This window comes from Amborella trichopoda, chromosome 1, assembly GCF_054954075.1.
Source record: "Amborella trichopoda isolate Santa Cruz 75 chromosome 1, AtrichopodaSantaCruz75HAP2 v2.0, whole genome shotgun sequence".
NCBI classification, from domain to species: Eukaryota; Viridiplantae; Streptophyta; class Magnoliopsida; order Amborellales; family Amborellaceae; genus Amborella; species Amborella trichopoda.
The window spans coordinates 45593992-45612843 of record NC_142336.1 but is presented as its reverse complement, the minus strand read 5'-3'; the positions used below and the strand labels follow the sequence as shown (position 1 = coordinate 45612843).

The 18852-nt window shown below is 35.6% G+C and overlaps 1 protein-coding gene and 1 long non-coding RNA gene across 3 annotated transcripts in view; both read left to right on the top strand.

The window, feature by feature from the left end:
• Positions 1 to 18852, top strand: part of LOC18442235 (Apoptosis inhibitory protein 5 (API5)) — a 31372-nt gene that overhangs the window by 1214 nt on the left and 11306 nt on the right. For both annotated transcript variants that reach the window (XM_006852458.4, XM_088867870.1), the window contains exons 3-4: positions 10514 to 10613; positions 10700 to 10765. In XM_006852458.4, the coding sequence (XP_006852520.1) occupies positions 10514 to 10613; positions 10700 to 10765 (166 nt within the window). The remainder of the gene's footprint in view (positions 1 to 10513; positions 10614 to 10699; positions 10766 to 18852) is intronic.
• LOC148783870 (uncharacterized) lies at positions 123 to 5514 on the top strand. Its single transcript, XR_016056275.1, has 2 exons — positions 123 to 1334; positions 4904 to 5514. It is a non-coding gene; the product is annotated as an uncharacterized LOC148783870 (long non-coding RNA).

Below are 18852 nucleotides of genomic sequence, written 5' to 3'. Positions count from 1 at the left end.
GTTTGTTGTGGCTGGATTACAAAGTGGAAGGTTTTGTGGTATTCTGGCATTGCATATTTTGGCTCAGGCTTCCATGTTCGGTGACCTTGGAATTGAGTTATAAACTGTTTGCTGAGATCATCATGGTGATATATGGAAGCATTATCGGTCTTTCAATTTCAAAGTTTGTTTCATGCCATCTCTAATTGGATGAATGTGGTTTTGTGGTAATTGGATAAGTTTAAGAAACCACGTGGCTTGGTATCCCTTGAAATCATGTGTAAAGTTTGTTTCAAGTATCCCTTGAAATATAGTGGACCATTATCGGTCTTTCAATTTCAAAGTTTGTTTCATGCCACCTCTAATTGGATGAATGTGGTTTTGTGGACCAATATCTCGTGTAATTGGATAAGTTTAAGAAACCACGGGGTTTGGTATCCCTTGAAATCATGTGTAAAGCACTGATTAGTATTCAGTGGAGCCTTTTACTTCAACATAGTGCTGTGAAGGTGGCTCAGTTATAAGCTTTTTCTATAAGGGAAAGCTGTGATATTGGGGCTTTGATCTTATCTACATTCTTTGCTGAAGTTTGAGTTGGGATGGTTGTTTTAGGAAGATGCAGTTTCTAAATCCTTGTAGACTCTGACACTTTCTGTGTTTTGCTTTGTCTCCTTGCTTTCAAAGTGAGGAAGTTCGTGCTGTGACCTACAAATAAAAGGAGCTGTGACATTGTTCGATCTATAGAATGCTTGAGTTTCTCCTTCACTGTTTTCGGGTTTGGTTCATATGCTTGTTCCATGTAGGTGGTCTATAAGGTCTACCTTGCTTTGAGGGAGAATGGAAATTGGATATTGGATTTCCTGTTTTACAAGTGCTTGAGGTGCTCTGTTGATTTGGTCTAAAAGCAGTTAACGTCTGAGATTGGAATTCATTGGATTTCTTGTAGAAGAGTATTCACAGGTTTTGTATTACACAATAAATGCGTCATTGTTGCTTGTGATCTGAGATACTATGGAAGAGCCTCTATTGTTCTCATCATATTTAATGACAGTTCAGGTCAACTGCCAGTCTATTTGGCGCATTGTCATGATATTTTTGTTTGGGGTCAGATAAATTCATTTGGGATTGTATTCATTGAGGAATTTCTTTCCTTCTTTCTTTTTTATTTTCTTGAGCCTGTCCCCCATTGGGTAAAACTCAAATATAATGCTTCAGGAGAGGGAATTATCTAATGTGGAACTGAGAAATTTTACCCAAAACGGTTTCAGCTTTATTTTGATGACATTTAAGGGTTTATACTTATCACTCAGTTCTATCTTTACATCTTTTTGAAGCGGCTTCCTTGAGAAACTCGGGTATATCGTCATAATCCTTTTGAGAATGCATTATTATATAGTCTATACTTCCTTTTGGGTCTATGATTGGATGATATATTTCTCTCCTGCTTTTATCTTTTTTGTTGGGTGTGTGTTACTCTAAAAATAGAGTTCTGTATTCGCACATTTCTTTTTGATATCTTCAACCTATGGTTCTTTCATCCTTCTTTTTGAATTCCCATGTGTTTTTTTGGGTGATAATAGTTAATTCCTATTCTTAATGTTATCCTATATCTAAATGTACATCTCATATATCCTTTGCAACTGTGTGAGTGTTGAACTATGTATGTGATACTGATAAAGATATATTGGGATATTGTGTGGAACAAATTCCATATCATAGCCTATGTTGATTTTTTTTTTTTGTTTTCTTATATCTTATAGCATTTTAAGGCTTCAAATTTTATCTGAGACATATTTTTAATTGGAAAGCACAAGCATGAAATATGTGGTTTGTGTATATTAAATATTCTTTTTGATATATTCATAATATAATTCCTGAGAATCTTTAATTTGGTTTTCTTGGAATGTAATTCATTCACAAGTATACTATATTTGTCCATAATAAACTATATTTCTAGGAACATAATTCATTCACAGGTATGCTTTATGCCCCAGTATACATTCTGGAAATGTTGCCAATGCAGCTGAAAACTGTAAAGCTTTATGCCTGACAGGATTTTGTTCTAACCATGTTGTTTATTCTTTTGGTTTTCATGTTTGTAAACATTGTGACAAAAGTATATAAACAATATTTTACTATGATATTTAGGTAATCTATGCTGATATGACATGGCGGAATGTTATAATTGTTATTCTTAATTTATGATTTATGCAATAATTATTGTCTTATGCGTCCTTAGTTTAGCTTATGTAATGTTTATTGTGCAATATACTTTTTTATTAAGAAAGTGGCAAAAGAAGTTTTAGAAAAACCTAGAGGGAAAAGAAATTAAGATAAGGAAACTTGGTGGTGGAGTGATGAGGTTCAGAAGGCTATTGGCGAGAAACGATCATGTTACAAAGCTTGGCAATGTAATATAAATAATCAAAACTTAATAGAATATAAAATGTTAAAAAAAACACTACGATAATAGTAAGGCTAAACTTAAGGCATATGATAATTTATACAATAAATTGGGGATATGAGAGGGTGAAAAGATGTCTCCAAAACCAACAAAAATGAGTGAGGAAGTGTAGGGATCTAGATCATATTAAATACATTAAGGGTGAGGATTAGAGTGTCTTGGTGAAGGATGACAAGGTCAAAAAGGTGTAGAATTTATTTTGAAAAATTGTTAAATGACGAACACATTCACAGGATTAGAATATCTGAAGTAAAAGAAACTTTAAGAAAGATGATGATACGATTTAGGATCAGATGATATCCTGATAGAGGTTTGGAAGTGCATGGGGGGTATTGGTGTATGTTGACTAACCAAGCTGTTCAACAAGGTGTTGAGGATAAAGAAAGTGCCATACAAATGACGAAAAAGTATTGTGATACCTGTTTCCATGAACAAAGGAGACCTACAAAATTGTACGGACTATCGATGGATCAAACTTATGAGCCACACTAAGAAGCTGTGGGAACATGCAAATGACTAAGGCATAAAATGAGTGTATCAGAAGCTGTGGGAACATGCAAATGACTAAGGCATAAAATGAGTGTATCAGAAAATTAGTTTAGTATTATGTCATGAAGGGCAACAACTGAGGCCATTTTCCTATTGAGGCCACTGATTGAAAAGTTTAGGGAGAAGGGAAAAGACCTCTACATGGTCTTTATTGATTAAAGGAAAGCATACAATAGGCTACTTAGGAACTTAATTTGGTGGGTGTTGGAAAAGAAAAAGAGTCTCTAGAGGCTATATTAACATGGTGAGGGATATGTATGAGGGAGCGTTAACTAGTGTGAGGACAACTAGTAGAGAGAATAGAGTTTTCAGTGACATAGACCTGCATCAGGGGTCAATGCTGAGGTACCATGGTGTATGTTGTTATGACATAGTTTTGATTGATGGGATTAGAAGTGGCGTTAACGCAAAGTTAAAACTTTGGAGGGATGCTTTAGATTTTAAAGATTTTGAAATTAGTTGGATTAAGGCAAAATATATGGAGTGCATGTTTAGTAATAATAGGAGTAGAAATGAGGAAGTACTTAAGATAGATGGCCAATAAATACCGAAAAGAGATTATTTCAAGGAAGATGTCCACATAGAATTATAGCTAGGTGGGTGAAGTGGAGATGCATCCAGAGTTTTATGTGATTGCCACATACCAATGAAACTGAAGGGGAAGTTTTATAGGACAATTGTAAGACCAACCATGCTTTATGGGATGGAATGTTGGGCGGTTAAGAAACAACATTCCCATAAGATGATTGTAGACGAGTTGAGGATGTTAAGATGGATGAGTGCTAAGACAAGAAATGATAGAATTCAAAATGAATACATTCGAGTAAGTTTGGTGCGGCTTCAATAGAGGATAAGATGAAAGTAGACTTAGGTAGGCTGGCCGTGTGCAATATTATGCCTAATACAACATCGGTTGGTTGTGATTTGGTTCAAGTGGAAGGTTCTAGAAGGGCAAGAGGAAGGCCCAAAAAGGATATGGATAGAAGTAGTGAGAAAAGATATGGTGCCTTCTGGTCTTATTGATGGTATGTCCCTTAATACAACGGAATTGCAAAGCATGATTTCTGTAGCTGATCCCAAATAGTTGGGATAAAGCTCAGATGATGATGATGATAATGATTTCTTATATGTTATGTAGTATAATAATTGTTATTTTGAGGGTTTCTCTTTTCCTCTATTTTTATTAGTTGTCCACACTAGGAAATTGAGATAGCCACCTAGGTAGCATTCTAGAAGGCTAGGGCCCCAATTGGTTGGGACTTTTGACTTACTTGGCTGTCAAGATTGAGCAGAGGTGGTAAATGTTCAGGCCCATATTTATTCTCTTCCATCCCACTTATATGAAAGTGCTCCACTTCTTTAAGCTGGTCTTTGATGCATTTGCTATGGGGCAATGGATCTTCTGATAAGTCATGACCTCAAAATCCGTGCTCTTCTGTTAGCCAATGCCTCTCCCACTAACATACATTTCCTTACCTAGAACCTCCACCTAACAATGTATTTGATTGCATCAAGCTTTGTGGGAATAATGCAGTGCCCCTAAAAGATTTTACCATCCCGTTTGGAAAATTGCATCTGTGGTTCATGAAATTCCTTTCCTTTTTCAAATAGTTATGCGAATGTTTTGAACGAGGGTTTCTCAGATTGTAACTTTTAAACCTAACTTCAGATTTGCTTCATGCCGCTGAGATTGGTTCGTGATGAGTTTTGATCGATAACATGCATTGTTGGTTGATTTGTTGTATATTTGGTTAATACTGTTTATCCATTTACGAACATCAGCCAAACTATAAAAAAATGCATGATTCCTTGATTGTTTCCTTACTAGCAAAATGCTTCTAGCAGTCTTAAGAATCTCTTCTATTGAAAAGTTCTGAAGTACAAATACCAATATCAACTTCTGTTTTTCAGGTAACATTAATAGAAAGAGAAGAAGCATACATCAAATTTTATTGTGAGTTTACATAAATATTGACACATATACCATGAGAAGGAAATGGAACAGATTGAGACAAGAGGGATATGGATGGAGAGAGAAGATGTGGAAACATAGAGTGGGCAGGAAGCGTTGAAAAGTTCATCATGGCTATAGATTTAAGGTCCACATCCTCATTGGTGCACCCATCCATCTCCTTGTTAGCCCTTTTGTAAAGATAGTGGAAAGAGCTATTCTAGGAGCCGCATAGGTTGAAGATCTGTTCTATGAGATTGGTTTGGCATCAAAAGAATTGGGACATTCCATTTATGGTGCTGTTCCAATTCCTGCAACGCAGTTCCGTGGTTCAGGAATGGGAACTTTTGCAAACACATTCCCATACTAAGGGACCTATTTCTGTCATCTTGGGAATTCTTTCCAGTACTAGTTCTAAGAGGCCCCACTCACCCATGTAGGGCTCCATTGTGGGACATATAAAATGCATCAGAAGTTAAATTCAGTTTTTAAAGAGGGTGTACACATTGTCATATTAACCAAATTTGAAAGAGAACTCATGCATCAAAACCCTTCAAATATTTTTGTTATGTTTATCTTATTCTTTAATTTTTAATATTTATTATTTGGGCACCCTGATGGCACTCCCTAACTAGGTAACTTCTAGCAAGCAACGATCCCCAAGTCCCAATCCTGATATTGCTCATGCTTTCCTGCTCTTCTTCCCAACTGTGACTCTCTCTTGGTCCAATGTTGACCTCTTTATTATTGTGTTCTTGGCTTATTACTTTTCTCAGCATGATGTACATTTGGTAAGGGTATTCTTCGGCTGATCTTTGTCACCCCCATATTCTTTCTTTTTCTGTCCTCCAACAAAAAAGCTTCCATCTCATTCTCAAGCACTTAATTATCTTGCAAGAGGAGAAACAAGATTTAGTGAAAATAACGACAGTGTAACTTGTAGGAAACCAAAAGGGAGAAAATTCTAACATTAGTGGAGTTTTTGTGGCATTGATTGGAGAGTCTGTTTTTGATATACCCATTGGACCCTTTCTTTGGTTATACAATCATGATTCACTCTCGAAAACTCAAGATCATTGTTCGCAAAACCGGCCGGTTTGAACCGGAACCGGCTGGTTAGATTGGAACCGTCAGAGTTCCAACTCTGGTTAGAGCCGGTTTTGGGGTATAAATAGTCTAGGGTACACCTCCAAAAATTTTCTGGCCCAAAACCGGCTGGTTTTATGCTAACCGGACTGGTTAGACGATATAACGGGGCGTTTTTACGAATAACGGTAATGTACCCGTTACGGCCGTTATTTTGACATTGGGGCCGTTATTTGTAGTAGGCATTCTTGAATCCAAATTTTCACTTTCTTTTTATTCAGTTTCATGCCTGGTTTTTGCCTTTTTTTGTGATTTATTGACTTAAATCACTATCTAGAATCTATAAAACAAGAAATTTGGTTTGAAACATAAAAAAAAAAGTTTCTTGGATAAAAAAGAAGAGTTTCTTGGATCAAAATGGTGGATTTTTTAGGTTTTTGAAAATTTCCGCCATTCTTTCAATAATTTCTTCAATACCTAATGGTTTTTGAAGAAATTTGGTGGGTTTGATAGATAATCGAAGTATTTATCTGATTCATGTTTCAATTTGTTCAAAAACCCAAATATTATGGGTTGATTTTGGCCCGAAATGCTGCTGCTCAAAGAACTTGTGTTCGATCCAAAAACACATATTTTTTTATCAGTTTATTGGTTGTTTTTTATCAAATTGAGTTCTGGACTTTGATCATCAAGGCTTAATCTCTCAAATAAAATAGGTATGTCTATTTATGATTGATTAAATGTTTTTATATGATTTTTATTGTTGTACCTTATCATGAAAATTTCATAGATCTAAAATTTTCGCCATTTTTTCAAATAAATTAAAAATGCCGAATATTTTTTGATGAGATTTGGTGCGTTTGAAAGATGATCGAAGCCTTTATAATGCATGTATGTTTATTTGTTCGATTATCCAAACATAGAGGGTCGTTTCTTGCTAGAAGTGTTACTCGATTTTAAGCGTTTTTGAAAAATCGATTTTTGTAAAAAAATATTTTGTTTAATAAAATTATGTTTTTTGATGTATATGGGAGTGTTTTTCTATTTTTCTTAATAAAATTATTTTTAATAGAATTATGATTTTTTAGTAAAATTATTTTTTTGATGAATATGGGATGTGTTTTTCTATTTTGCTGAATAAAATTATTCTTTTTAATAAAATTATTTTTTAGATAAATTGACTCTCCTTTTTGATAAGTGCATGATAATGTCGCTCAATCTTTTGCTCGATTTTTTTTAATTATGTTCGTTTAAGTGCATGATATAATTATATTTGTAATGATGGAAATGAGACATTTTGTTTTTTTAGTGCATGCAAAAATATTGGTTGCCTTATGTTCAATGAAACACTACACCATCGTCTTGTATGTTCTTGGTTCTTCTCTTTTTCCTTTTTTTTTTTTTTTCGTTTTCTATCAAGGTTTTTAGAATGTTATGGAAAAAGTCCTTAAAAGAACAGCCGATATTTAAAAAATCGGCTGACTAACTCGGGATCGGTCACTGGCCGATCCCGCCCGTTTCCACATAGAGAGAGTTTTACAAAGGTGATTTTAATTTCCAATCATCCCTCACATTTTGAGAAATTGATTTTTCTAAAAAAAGAAATCATTTTGCTTAATAAAATTTTGTTTTTTGATCAATATGGGGAATTTTTTTCTATACTGCTTAATAAAATATCTTTCTAATAAAATTATGTTTTTGAATAAAAAATTATGTTTTTTGATGAATATGGAAAGTGTTTCTCCATTTTGCTTCACAAAATTAATTTTTTGATAAATTATGGGTTTTTAATAAAATTATGTTTTATGATGAATATGCGAAGTGTTTTTCTATTTTTCTTAATAAAATTATTTTTTTCATAAATAATGGCTTTTTAATAAAGTTATGTTTTATGGAAAGTATTTTTCTATTTTGCTTAACAATTTTTTTTTTTTGATAAAATTATGGTTTTTTAATAAAATTATCTTTTATGATGAATATGGGAAGTGTTTTTCCATGTTGCTTAATAAAATTATTTTTTTGATAAAATTATGGCTTTTTAATAAAATTATGTTTTATGATAAATATGGGTAGTGTTTTTCTATTTTGCTTAATAAACTTATTTGTTGATACAATTATTTGTTCTACTGTTCTTATTTTTTGATAAAATCAATGCACAACACACTGATATGGTTATGGTAGATATATATAAGAACATATAAGAACAATAGAACATATCAGTGTGCTGTGCATTGATTTTTCGTTTTGTTGCATATCATGAAATGTACTTTTTATGAAGTATGCTTTATTTAACTTCATCGAAAAAGTATTGTATAAATTATGCTTTATCTAACTATATGGAAGAGGTCCCTTTTTTTTCCTATCTTAATTAGTTGGCGTTTTTATTTGATTTAATAGCATCAAGCTACTTTTGCTATTTGCAAAAAGTGCATAAACTTTCATTCCTAATGTGCCCGATTTTTGTACAAAAGAACTAGAAAGTTTTTCATGTAAGGTTTGGGATGAATATGTTAATTCTTGGAAGAAGATGTTACATGACATAAATATCTTCAAAGAATATCCTAATCTAGAAAACAAAAAGATTTATGTGACCTGCTTGGGATCATGTACAGGACTATAGTATTCAAATATTAATTTATAAAAAGCTTGTTTCAATTTTTTTTTTGTTAGATAAATATATGTAATCACATATTATACACTTAATCAAAATTTTTCATTTTTTTTTTTGGGGGGTTTTTGACCCATTTTTTTTTTAAATCTACTTGACCGGTTAGTCTGGTTCCGGTTCAAACCACTCTCAGCCCCATATCCGGTTAACCGTTCTGGTTCGATTTTGCAAACACTGCTCAAGATCATAGTTGTTGGGCGACCTTAAAACAACCTATCCTTGGTTCATGAATCCCTTGTGGAGATTTTTGACCTATGTATACACCTTGTTGTCTCTTCTTGACATGTTTGGAGGGCGTCAAATAAGTTAGATGATCAAATGACTGGAGAAGGGGTTTCCTGTACATCACTTTTAGTTACTAGAATTATCCCACAGCTCTTATCAGATGCTTTCTTTTCCTTTGTTTTTGTCTTCGCCAGAAACTGTAATTTTTTTGATAGTACACCAAAAAATGTATATTCTGAGATGCAAAACCAAAAAAATGTTTCTGAGATGATCAATTCCTATACTTGGTATGTTTTCATATGCAAATAATGAAATACTAACAGTGTTATCTATCAGAAAGAAGAGAGAAAGAAAGAATATCATAATCATTGGGGAACTTGGTCGTAGTGGTGAACCTGTTTTTAGAGAATTCTGGACACATGTTTTCGAACACTTCAGGATGTCACCTTCCAAATTTGTGGAGAGAAATTCTTTTCTTTGCATGGGTTTAGCCCACTTTACATCTGCCTTCTGGTTTCCCTGAGATGTGTTTTGTCTTTGTTTTTATAGACAAGTTTGCCTTTGTCCTTTCCTTTCATGCATTTTCTGTATGTCACATTGATTCTTTTTATGATCACTGTTTCTTTTTCTTTTGTCACATTGATATCTCAATTGTTTTTGGGCTGATATATTTTCCAATTACGTTCTCATGGTATTGATTTGTATATCATGTGCTTTCCAAGTTTCTTTTCTTATAAATTAAGTTCCCCAAATGATAATTTTGCACCCCACTCCTTAATTCACCCGTTTCTCAAGTTTTCCCCATTTGTGGTGAACAATGCTAAAGATGGACTATCCCTTGGCTTGCATGTAGAGCTACATGGTTTGTTCCTTCATTGTTTTGGACATTCCTCCCTATGGAGCCCTACCCAGGGGATCTGACCATTTCTTTCTTTCTTGTATCGGGATTTTTATTTTGGGTAGGTACGTGGTAGGAATCGAGCTTGAGATGTAGTGTTGCCCAATTCCTTGGGTGAAGCGACTTACATTTAACCATGTAAGACTTATGTCTTATCATCCTCAGGTGAAGTTTGTGTTCACTTAGCAAAAATTACAGTCTCAGCAAGCAGCAAATTACAGACGATGCTCTTTAAGTTGATAGGCGTGAACATTTTGACTAAGCGGATTGTGCCAAGTGCATGTCACATTAGAAGTAGTTGAAGACCCCCGAACAGTATTGATCTAATATCATAAGTCCCAATCTTTGCTAATGATTGCATCTGTCAGAGTCTGTGTGGCACGGTTTCACAGTTGTTGCTAACTTTTTCACATGACTATAATTTGCTTATCCTTTTTTCTTTCTTTTTAAATTTGTTTTCATTGTGACTATTCGATTATTTCTCTTCTATACATCGTCATTAAAGCTGCAGCGGCCTTGAAAATTTATTGTCTGTCCCATGTATGTTCATTAGGCATTATGGGGGAAATGTCACGTCTCTGGCATTGGCTAGTCAATCTTCTAAAATTATTTGCATTGTTTCTAATGTCAAAATGATTGTTTTTTGCACATACTTGGTATGGAATGCTTCTTGAAGTCTGTTTGTGCATGCAGATCAGGATACAGGCAATTCGTGGTCTTCCGCTTCTTTGTAGGGATTGTCCGAACTATGTTCCTAAGATAGTTGATGTTTTAGGACAACTTCTTCTTACTGGTATGTCTTTTGATTTGTATTGTATGGGGAACTGAATGCTTTTGTTGGTTGTTGCATTGAGCTGTTTGTTTTTCTAATGTAATCAGAGGAAAATCTCGAGCGTGATGCTGTTCACAAAGCCCTGATGTCCTTTTTAAAGCAGCACACCAAAGGTATTGCATCCCTTTGTTTATCTTAGCTCGTTATTGTGTATTGTCCTTATATAATTTCCATAAATCTTATATACTCATGATTCATGAAACATGAGATGGTCGTATCTTTTCTTTTTCCTTTTTTTATATACAACCAAGGAATGTGCACTGACGGTGACATCCTTTTGTATTATTTAATATATTTGTTATCCTTACATTTCTTTTTCATTTGAAAGTTCCTGCACTTGCTAAAGTTAAATGAATTTCATAGTTTAATGATCAATGTAGATTTTCTTTTCTGTCATTGTGGAAATGGATCAATAATTTAGGTTTTGAGCTTTATTCTATGTTACATATTTACGATTGTTGTTGTTGAATTACTATACATTTTGTCATGCATAGGAAGAGACCATGTGCATAACAAGTTTCCATAAATAATTTTATATAATGATATATGGCACCATAAAGAATTTTATATTAATGATATATGGCGATAAACTTGGCTGCATCCTGAGTTTTTCATTTATATTGGCCTACTGAAGAGTCAAGCGTCAAGTTGGCTTGGGCGAGATTTTCCTACTGGAATCCAGTTTTTGCTACTTCAATCCTTAGTTTTTCATGTATATTGATTTGTAGGATCACGCCGACCCCTTTCAAAGCTAAATTGCTATTGCAAAAATTCCTTCACTGCTTCCCTCTCCATTTATCAAAAAACGTTCTCCTCTGTTTGCTTTGGCATCTCTTGTTTTGCTTGTTATGTGCCTATGGCATGAGAATTTATTAGGTGGGTGCCTATGCTTTACGTAGTATTGTCGTTGAATGTGCGTGCTTAACCTTGGTATGGAAACTGGCTCACTAGGTCTTACCAATCGTGCTACCTTTTCTTTCTTGGCTTGATATAATGGGAATTAGTGCTAAATATTTGAAAAGAAAGAAACAAAAGAGAATTTTCATCTTTAGGGGGCAACTGGAAATTTCGGTGCCAAAAAATTGAAATTTCCATATCACTGTGGCAATTTGTAGTTTGGCAACTGGAAATGCTATAGTGAGATGAAGTCCACATTGCTCAAAAATGAGAAATGTGGTCTTTTAACCCAAACAGCCTCCTCCAGCCCTCCAAAAAAAAAATAATAATAAAAAAAAAAAATCGGGAAGAATAAATTAGGGAGAGATTGGAAGTGCATGGTAGAGATTGACATATTCTGCCTGACCAAACTGTTCAATAAGATATTCAGAACAAAGAAAATGCCAGACAAATAGAGAAAAAGTATTGTTGTACTTATTTTTTTGGTAATTAATATTAATATGTATTATTGTTGTACTTATTTCTTTGCTATTGTTGTACTTATTTACAAGAAGAAAGGAGATATACAGAATTGTACAAACTGTGAAGGGGTTAAATTATGAGCCACAGTATGAAGCTGTGGGAGAGAGTGATTGAGCAACAACTAAGACATGAAGCGAGTGTGTCAAAAAATCAATTTGGTTCTATGCTAGGGAGGTTAACAATTGAGGCTATTTTATTACTTAGGCTACTGATTGAGAAGTTCAGGGAGAAGGGAAGACATTTGCACATTATTTTTATTAATTTAGAGAAACCATACAATAGGGTACTGAGAGTTAATTTAGTGGGTTTTGGAAAAGAAAAGAGTCTCTAGAAGATATATTGATACGGTGAGAGATATGTACGAGGGGACACTAACTAGTGTGAGGACCATTAGTGGAGAGACAAGTGAGTTTTCAATGACAGTAGGCCTACTTCAGGGGTCAGCGTTGAGCCCATATCTCTTTGTTTTGGTCCTTTTGGATATAAACTAGTTAACTAGGCATCTACAGGATAAGGTATCGTGGTGTATAGTTTTGAGACTAGGGGCGGTGTCAATGCAAAGTTAGAACTTTGGACGGATGCTCTAGATTCTAAAGATTTTAAAAATAGTCGGACTAAGGCAAAATATATGAAATGCAAGCTTAGTAGTAATAAGAGTAGGAATGAGAAAGTAGTTAAAATTGATGGCCAATAAATACTTAAAAGAGATTATATTTGATATCTTGGGGTCGATAATCTAGGAGAATGGAGAGATTGATGAAGATGTTATACATAGAATTAGAGCTGGGTGGGTGAGGTAGAAATGTATATCCGGAGTTTTATATGAAATTCTATAGGATGGTTGTAAGAGCAGCCATGCTTTATGAGATGGAATATTGGGCAGCCAAGAAACAACATATCCATATGATGAGCGCAACTAAGCTAAGGATATTGAGATGGATGAGTGGCAAGATAATAAATGATAGAATTAAATTGAATACATCCGCAGCTTAAGATTGACTTTAGTAGGCGATAAGATGAGGGAAGGAGACTTAAGTAGGCTAGCCATATGTTGCGTGGATCTCTAATACATCACTAGTTAGAAGGGAAATTTAGTTCAACTGGAAGGCTCTAAAAGGCCAAATGGATGGTTTCAAAAGATGTAAATGGAAGTAGTGTATAGAGATATGGTGACTTATGGTTTGACTGAGAGCATGGCCCTTGATAGAGCAGAATGGCGGAACAAGATTCATATAGCCGACCTCAAACAATTGGGATAAGTCTTGGTTGATGATGATGAAACATGGGAAATGTGGAATTTTTATAGTGTGGCAAGTCGTCCAAGCCAGCCACCACCAATGTTCAAGAAGTTTGATGCGGTTGCTTAGGCCGTTTGGGAGCCTGGCAACCAGGCGCTTCCCAGGAACAACAAGAGGGAAGGGAGGGATGTGTTCCTCATAAAAATATCACCGGAAAAAAAAAAAAAGGAAAACATGTAAAAATATCAACAAAGAAAAACAAAAAAATATCATGTAAAAATATCAAAAAATTAAAACAAAAAATAATAGAATTTCAAAACATTACACATTATACCAAAAAAAAAACCCCTAATTCAAATTTTGTATTGCACTAAGATTTTCAAAACGAATTCAATATAGGTCCAAACCGCGAAATATTCACAAAATATTTCAGGCTTCCTACTACAAACATGTAAAAATAACAGAAAAACAAAGTAAAAGAATACCAAATCATTAAATCATAATATATTTTACCAAAAAAATACAAGACCCTAATTAAACTATTGTAATGCTCTAACCTTTTCCAAATGAATTGATATTGGCCCAAATCAGTGATCTTTGGTCTCCAAAAGTCCTCTTATGTGACCACTCCAAGCTCCAAAAACTATCTCGAAGTATTCCTTTTTCTTTATCAAGAAATCAAAACAGTTCAAATTCTTTCGATCTTGCGGAAAATCTCAAATTCCAAGTTTTTTTAGAATTTTTCTCTCTTAGTATGCACAAGAGGGGTTTTGGGGGACTAGAATTTCCCCCTGAATCTTTTTCCCTCCTTCTAAGGAGGAAAAATCTCAAAAATGCCCAAGTGCATTTTTCTGCCCTCGGCCTCCCTATCATGGGGTGCTGCCTAGGCGCCTGCCTTAGGGCGAGCGCCTAGACGCATGGTGCGTAGGCATTTTGGCCTCCTGACTGCCTAGGTGGCCGAATTTTCAAGCTATAACCACCCCTCACCCCTCACCCACACCCTGGAAAAAAATTAAAAATAGAAGGATAAATTTCTTAAAAATGGGGGATATAGAATTTTCATATTCTGGACCATTTTGTCATTTTGAAAATGTGAGACATGCATTTCTTCATTTATTTTTCTTTTTATTTTTTTGAAATAGGATCGATATAAAATTTGGAGGGTATATATAAAAAATTAAAACAAAATAAAATAACCAAAATACCTTTCAAAGTTTCAAAGGTATTTTGATCATTTTATTTTCTACAAAATATTTTCATAGTTGCGGGAGCTTTAGATGTATAGATGCCAAAATTTCAGCTCATTCCAATATAAATAAAAAATATAAATTTAAAATTCTGACATGCTCTTGACCATCAATATCATATTAGGTGAACTATAATGTTGAGTTTTAGGGGCGTTTCAATGATTAATTTAAAAAAATGCTTTTTACATTTTCTACAAGTGTGTGAGGATGAGAAGCAGAAATGCCTGAAAGTTCAGCGCATTCTGATGTATATAAAAAAAGTAACATTGAATATTTAGACATGTTTTCAACCATCGATGAGGGTATTTTGATTATTCTATTTTTTCCAAATTAATTTTTTGTACTTTTACAATTGCATGAGGGTGAGAAATCTCGAACCCCAACAATTTTGCTCAACCTGATGTATAGAAAAAAAAAAAAAGTTAAATTGAACTACTTAGACATGCTCTCCCCTCATCCAAAAAGTTTTTATTTTCTGTGTATGTAATCTAGACTGTTCCATTTGTTTTGAGCTATCATGGATGTATGATTTCGAAACCTCATTCATTTAAATAACATCACCATCTCATTAAGGAAATTTTCAATGAATGCTTAAAATTTACGGATTTCTCACAGTTAACATTTGCAATTTTTATTTTTTTACAGATTTCTTGGTTCCCGAATTCCAGTTTAAACCAAACAAAGTTTTCCAAAATCCCCAGATTCGATGCGTATTAATGAAACACAATGATTACCCTTCACTAGATACTCAAATTCTGCCTTCCAGATATTAGAATTGATGTCACGATTTGTCATAATTCTTAAACTCATGAATGTAGTTCGTACTTGTGAGCCTTGGCTTACATTGCTTCATCTGAATATAACAAATCAAACATGTTGGCTGGGATCATGCACTTGTCACGGTCATGGGCTAGGCCCCCAAGGAGTTCTTTGGCCAGGGGTTTAGACCCCCTAGGGAGTTCTCAGGTTATTTTTAGGGACCCCAAAGCCCTGAAAGAAAAAACAAAAAAAAAAACACTATTTACATAGACACAAACATCATCAAATGACAACAAGACTCAAAGTACGTATTACATAAACTGATAACCATAAAAAATTGAAGACTCAAAGCATGATGTCCACTGCCCACATGTGATGTCATGTCCTCACCACCCCAAATAGAATCTTGACCATGCCATCATCACCAAAGTCATCCCCCTCCTCAACATATTGAGCATCATCCTTTGTCTTGTTTGAATGAGCTCATCCTCTTCATTCTCCTTTCTTGATCTCGTCAACTTCTTTCCCTTCTCCTTCACCTTCCCCTTCCCCTTCCTCCTTTGGCTTTGAGATTCAGATTGAGTGGTCCACACATGACTCAATGGTGTCCCAACAGCCTCACTAACCGGGCCCAAGGTCAAACCCTCTCCAGGGAATACCTCATCTTCTCCAGTATCAACAGGCCATTCGCCAGTATCATCCATATCATCAACTTCAAGAGCCTCCCTTTCATTGCACTCTAGCTCCTGACAACGCTTCTGGAGCTTTTTTTATACTGAACAAAGACAAGGTCATGCAGTCGCTTTTGCTCAAGTCTGTTCCTCTTCTTTGTATGGACCTATTAGATAAATGTTCAATGAACAATTAAAATTTAGAAAAATATAATATAGGTAATGCTAATAAACTAAGTAAAGTAAGTAATATTACCTTTTCAAATGTGCTGAAGTTGTGTTCACATCCAGACAGGCTATAGGTCGGATTCAATATACACATGGCCATCTACCGCAAATGTGGGGTGCTTCCCCCATGGTTTGCACCAGGAAGCTATTTCACGTAAATATAAATGTTGTATATAAGGTAACTGTATAATTGAAATTTAACTCAATTTATGAAATCAAACAGAAGAAGTTCTAAACATACCAGGAGGGATCTTGGTCCTCTGCCTTGTGGCCAAATCCTTTCCAAGAGATCCAATTGAGAACCTACGCTGTATAAATCCATTGAGACCTTGTCTTGGACTTCAGGATCAGAGTTGTTTGATATTGCAGTAGTTGATTGCATCGACGAATTTAGTCTTGTTACGTGTCTCATTATCCATTAGGTTATTGATGGTTACGTGCCTAATAGTGGAGACAGAAATCTTCTATATCTTATGTTCCCTTATTAGATAACCATTAGTTTCTAATATTGAAAGCTACAAATCTGTGAGTATGATATTTTCTTAATAATAGGGCTGCAATCCCATATGGCATGGGGATTGTGATCCCAGCTATTTTTGGATAGCTGTCCCACTTATAACAGGATCATGAGTATTGCTTTTCCTGCAAACCTGGATATGCGGTCAGCTACAACATGGGGGTGCATTCCTTGGGTTAGGAAATCGCGGTCCTCTAGCGGACCTGCTCAGGAATCGTGGGATTGAGATTCAGATCGAGTCCGTGACCTTAGTAGGGCAATCCCTATAACTATACAAAGGAGCCTGTGCTTACTTCCCACTATTATCTTACCATTTTACTAATTTAGTCATTCAGGTTGCTTAATCCCTTTTGATGTCCTATCATCTCTCTTAACACTTTAGCAACTGTCCCTTGACAATGGCATTTTATGTCTCCTTCCATAGCTTTCTAACAGTTTTCAAGGTATTGGTCCATGAAAGAATGGATCTTACGTGTCCCCTTTCCATGCCCAAAGATTTGGCAACAAACATCATGGTTTCATCTTGTTTTATGCCTTTCTACCCTCGTCCCTGCTGCTCGATCCAAGAGCAGGAGAATCTTATTCTGCAAAATGAAGTTCCCCTACCTTTTCCCATTTCTACTTGACATTTTCTTTTCTATCATTCTTTGTTATTAAGAGAGTATAATGATTATTACTCTGTGGTCTTTTGTGTGTAATTGGTGACATGTGGCCCTTAGGTGGGCCCAACCAGGTGGAGCATTGGATGAAGGACACACAACTAATTGTTATGCAACATATTGGGACTTCATTCTGCTTGTAATTCACTGAATTTCTACGTGTTTGGTTTGGCACGATCTTTGTGAGGTCATTTTCCAAATAGAAATCTTCATGGTACATCAAGGGAGGCTGTTTCCTTTATATATATATATATATTGTTATTGTTAAACTCCGGATTCATGAGAAGGCCATCCCTGTTCTTATAAACTCGTCTCTTGGTAATATTATCATTTACCATGGGGCAGGAACCTTAGATGCTTCTTTTTCTCTTCTTACACTTAGCAATTATCTTGTTATTACCCATCTTTTTTCTTAAGAGAAGGTGAAGATATATTTAATAAACATTATAGTCACAAAAATGCTCACGAGAAGTGAGGTGTATACGGCGTCACATAGATTGGGGTGCTCCTTCACAATAAGAATATAAGAAATTGGTGCTCCTTTACAAAAAGAATATAAGAAGAAAGAGAAGTGAGGGGGTGGGGGACAGAGAAGGGAGCGGTGGCAGAATGAAGAGATGATGAGAGGAGAGGAGTGCTGTCAAAAAATGTGCGGAGAGAGAGAGAGAGAAGTGCGCTGTCAGAAAGCGCACGGACAAAATAATGATGCTATGCAGAGAGAAAGAGAGAAGAAGAAGAGAGAGCGAAGGGGGAGGGAGAAAGGGGAGACGTAACAGAATTCCGCGGGGGTGCAAAATGAAAAGCAGAGAGATGGGCATCCCATCGGTTGGGTGCTCTGAGAGAAGGGGGGAGAAAGGGCACCCGCAGGTTGGGTGCTCAGACGAAGGGTAAAGGTAGCTGAAAGCAAATATTAGGCGGGATTATTTTGAGTATTGAGAGGGAGTCTTCACAATGAAGAGCGATTGAACCACCTGCATAAACAGAGGAAGGAGAGGGAAAGAGGACGAGAGAGAAACCCTGGGGGGGGGGGGGGGGGTGGTTCAGTGCGAGATAGTAGGGAGAGAAGAAAGACTCAGGTGTGGGACTGAAGAAGAAGAGGAAGAGATAGATGAAGAGAAGAGAAGAGAGAATAGAGGAGAAAAGGAGAAAGGAGAAGAAATAAGAACACATCAGTCAAAAAGGAGATAGAGGCGTGATCCTCGATAAGGAGGCCCCTTCATTGGCTGTGGAGTTCACATGAGAGTTAGCCTTCTGCCAGATATGATGCAAGGTGGCTCGAAGAGGCCTGCACAAATGAAATATATGATCAAAAACATAAGCAAGGTGCCATGGGCAGTGACTATCCTATTATCCCACTGACTGACATTGGCATTGTTCCCTTCCATGATGAGTTCATTGCCCTAGGAGGTGTCGAATCTTTAGTGAACATTGAGGACAGCATTTACCTCCACCCAGCTGGAAT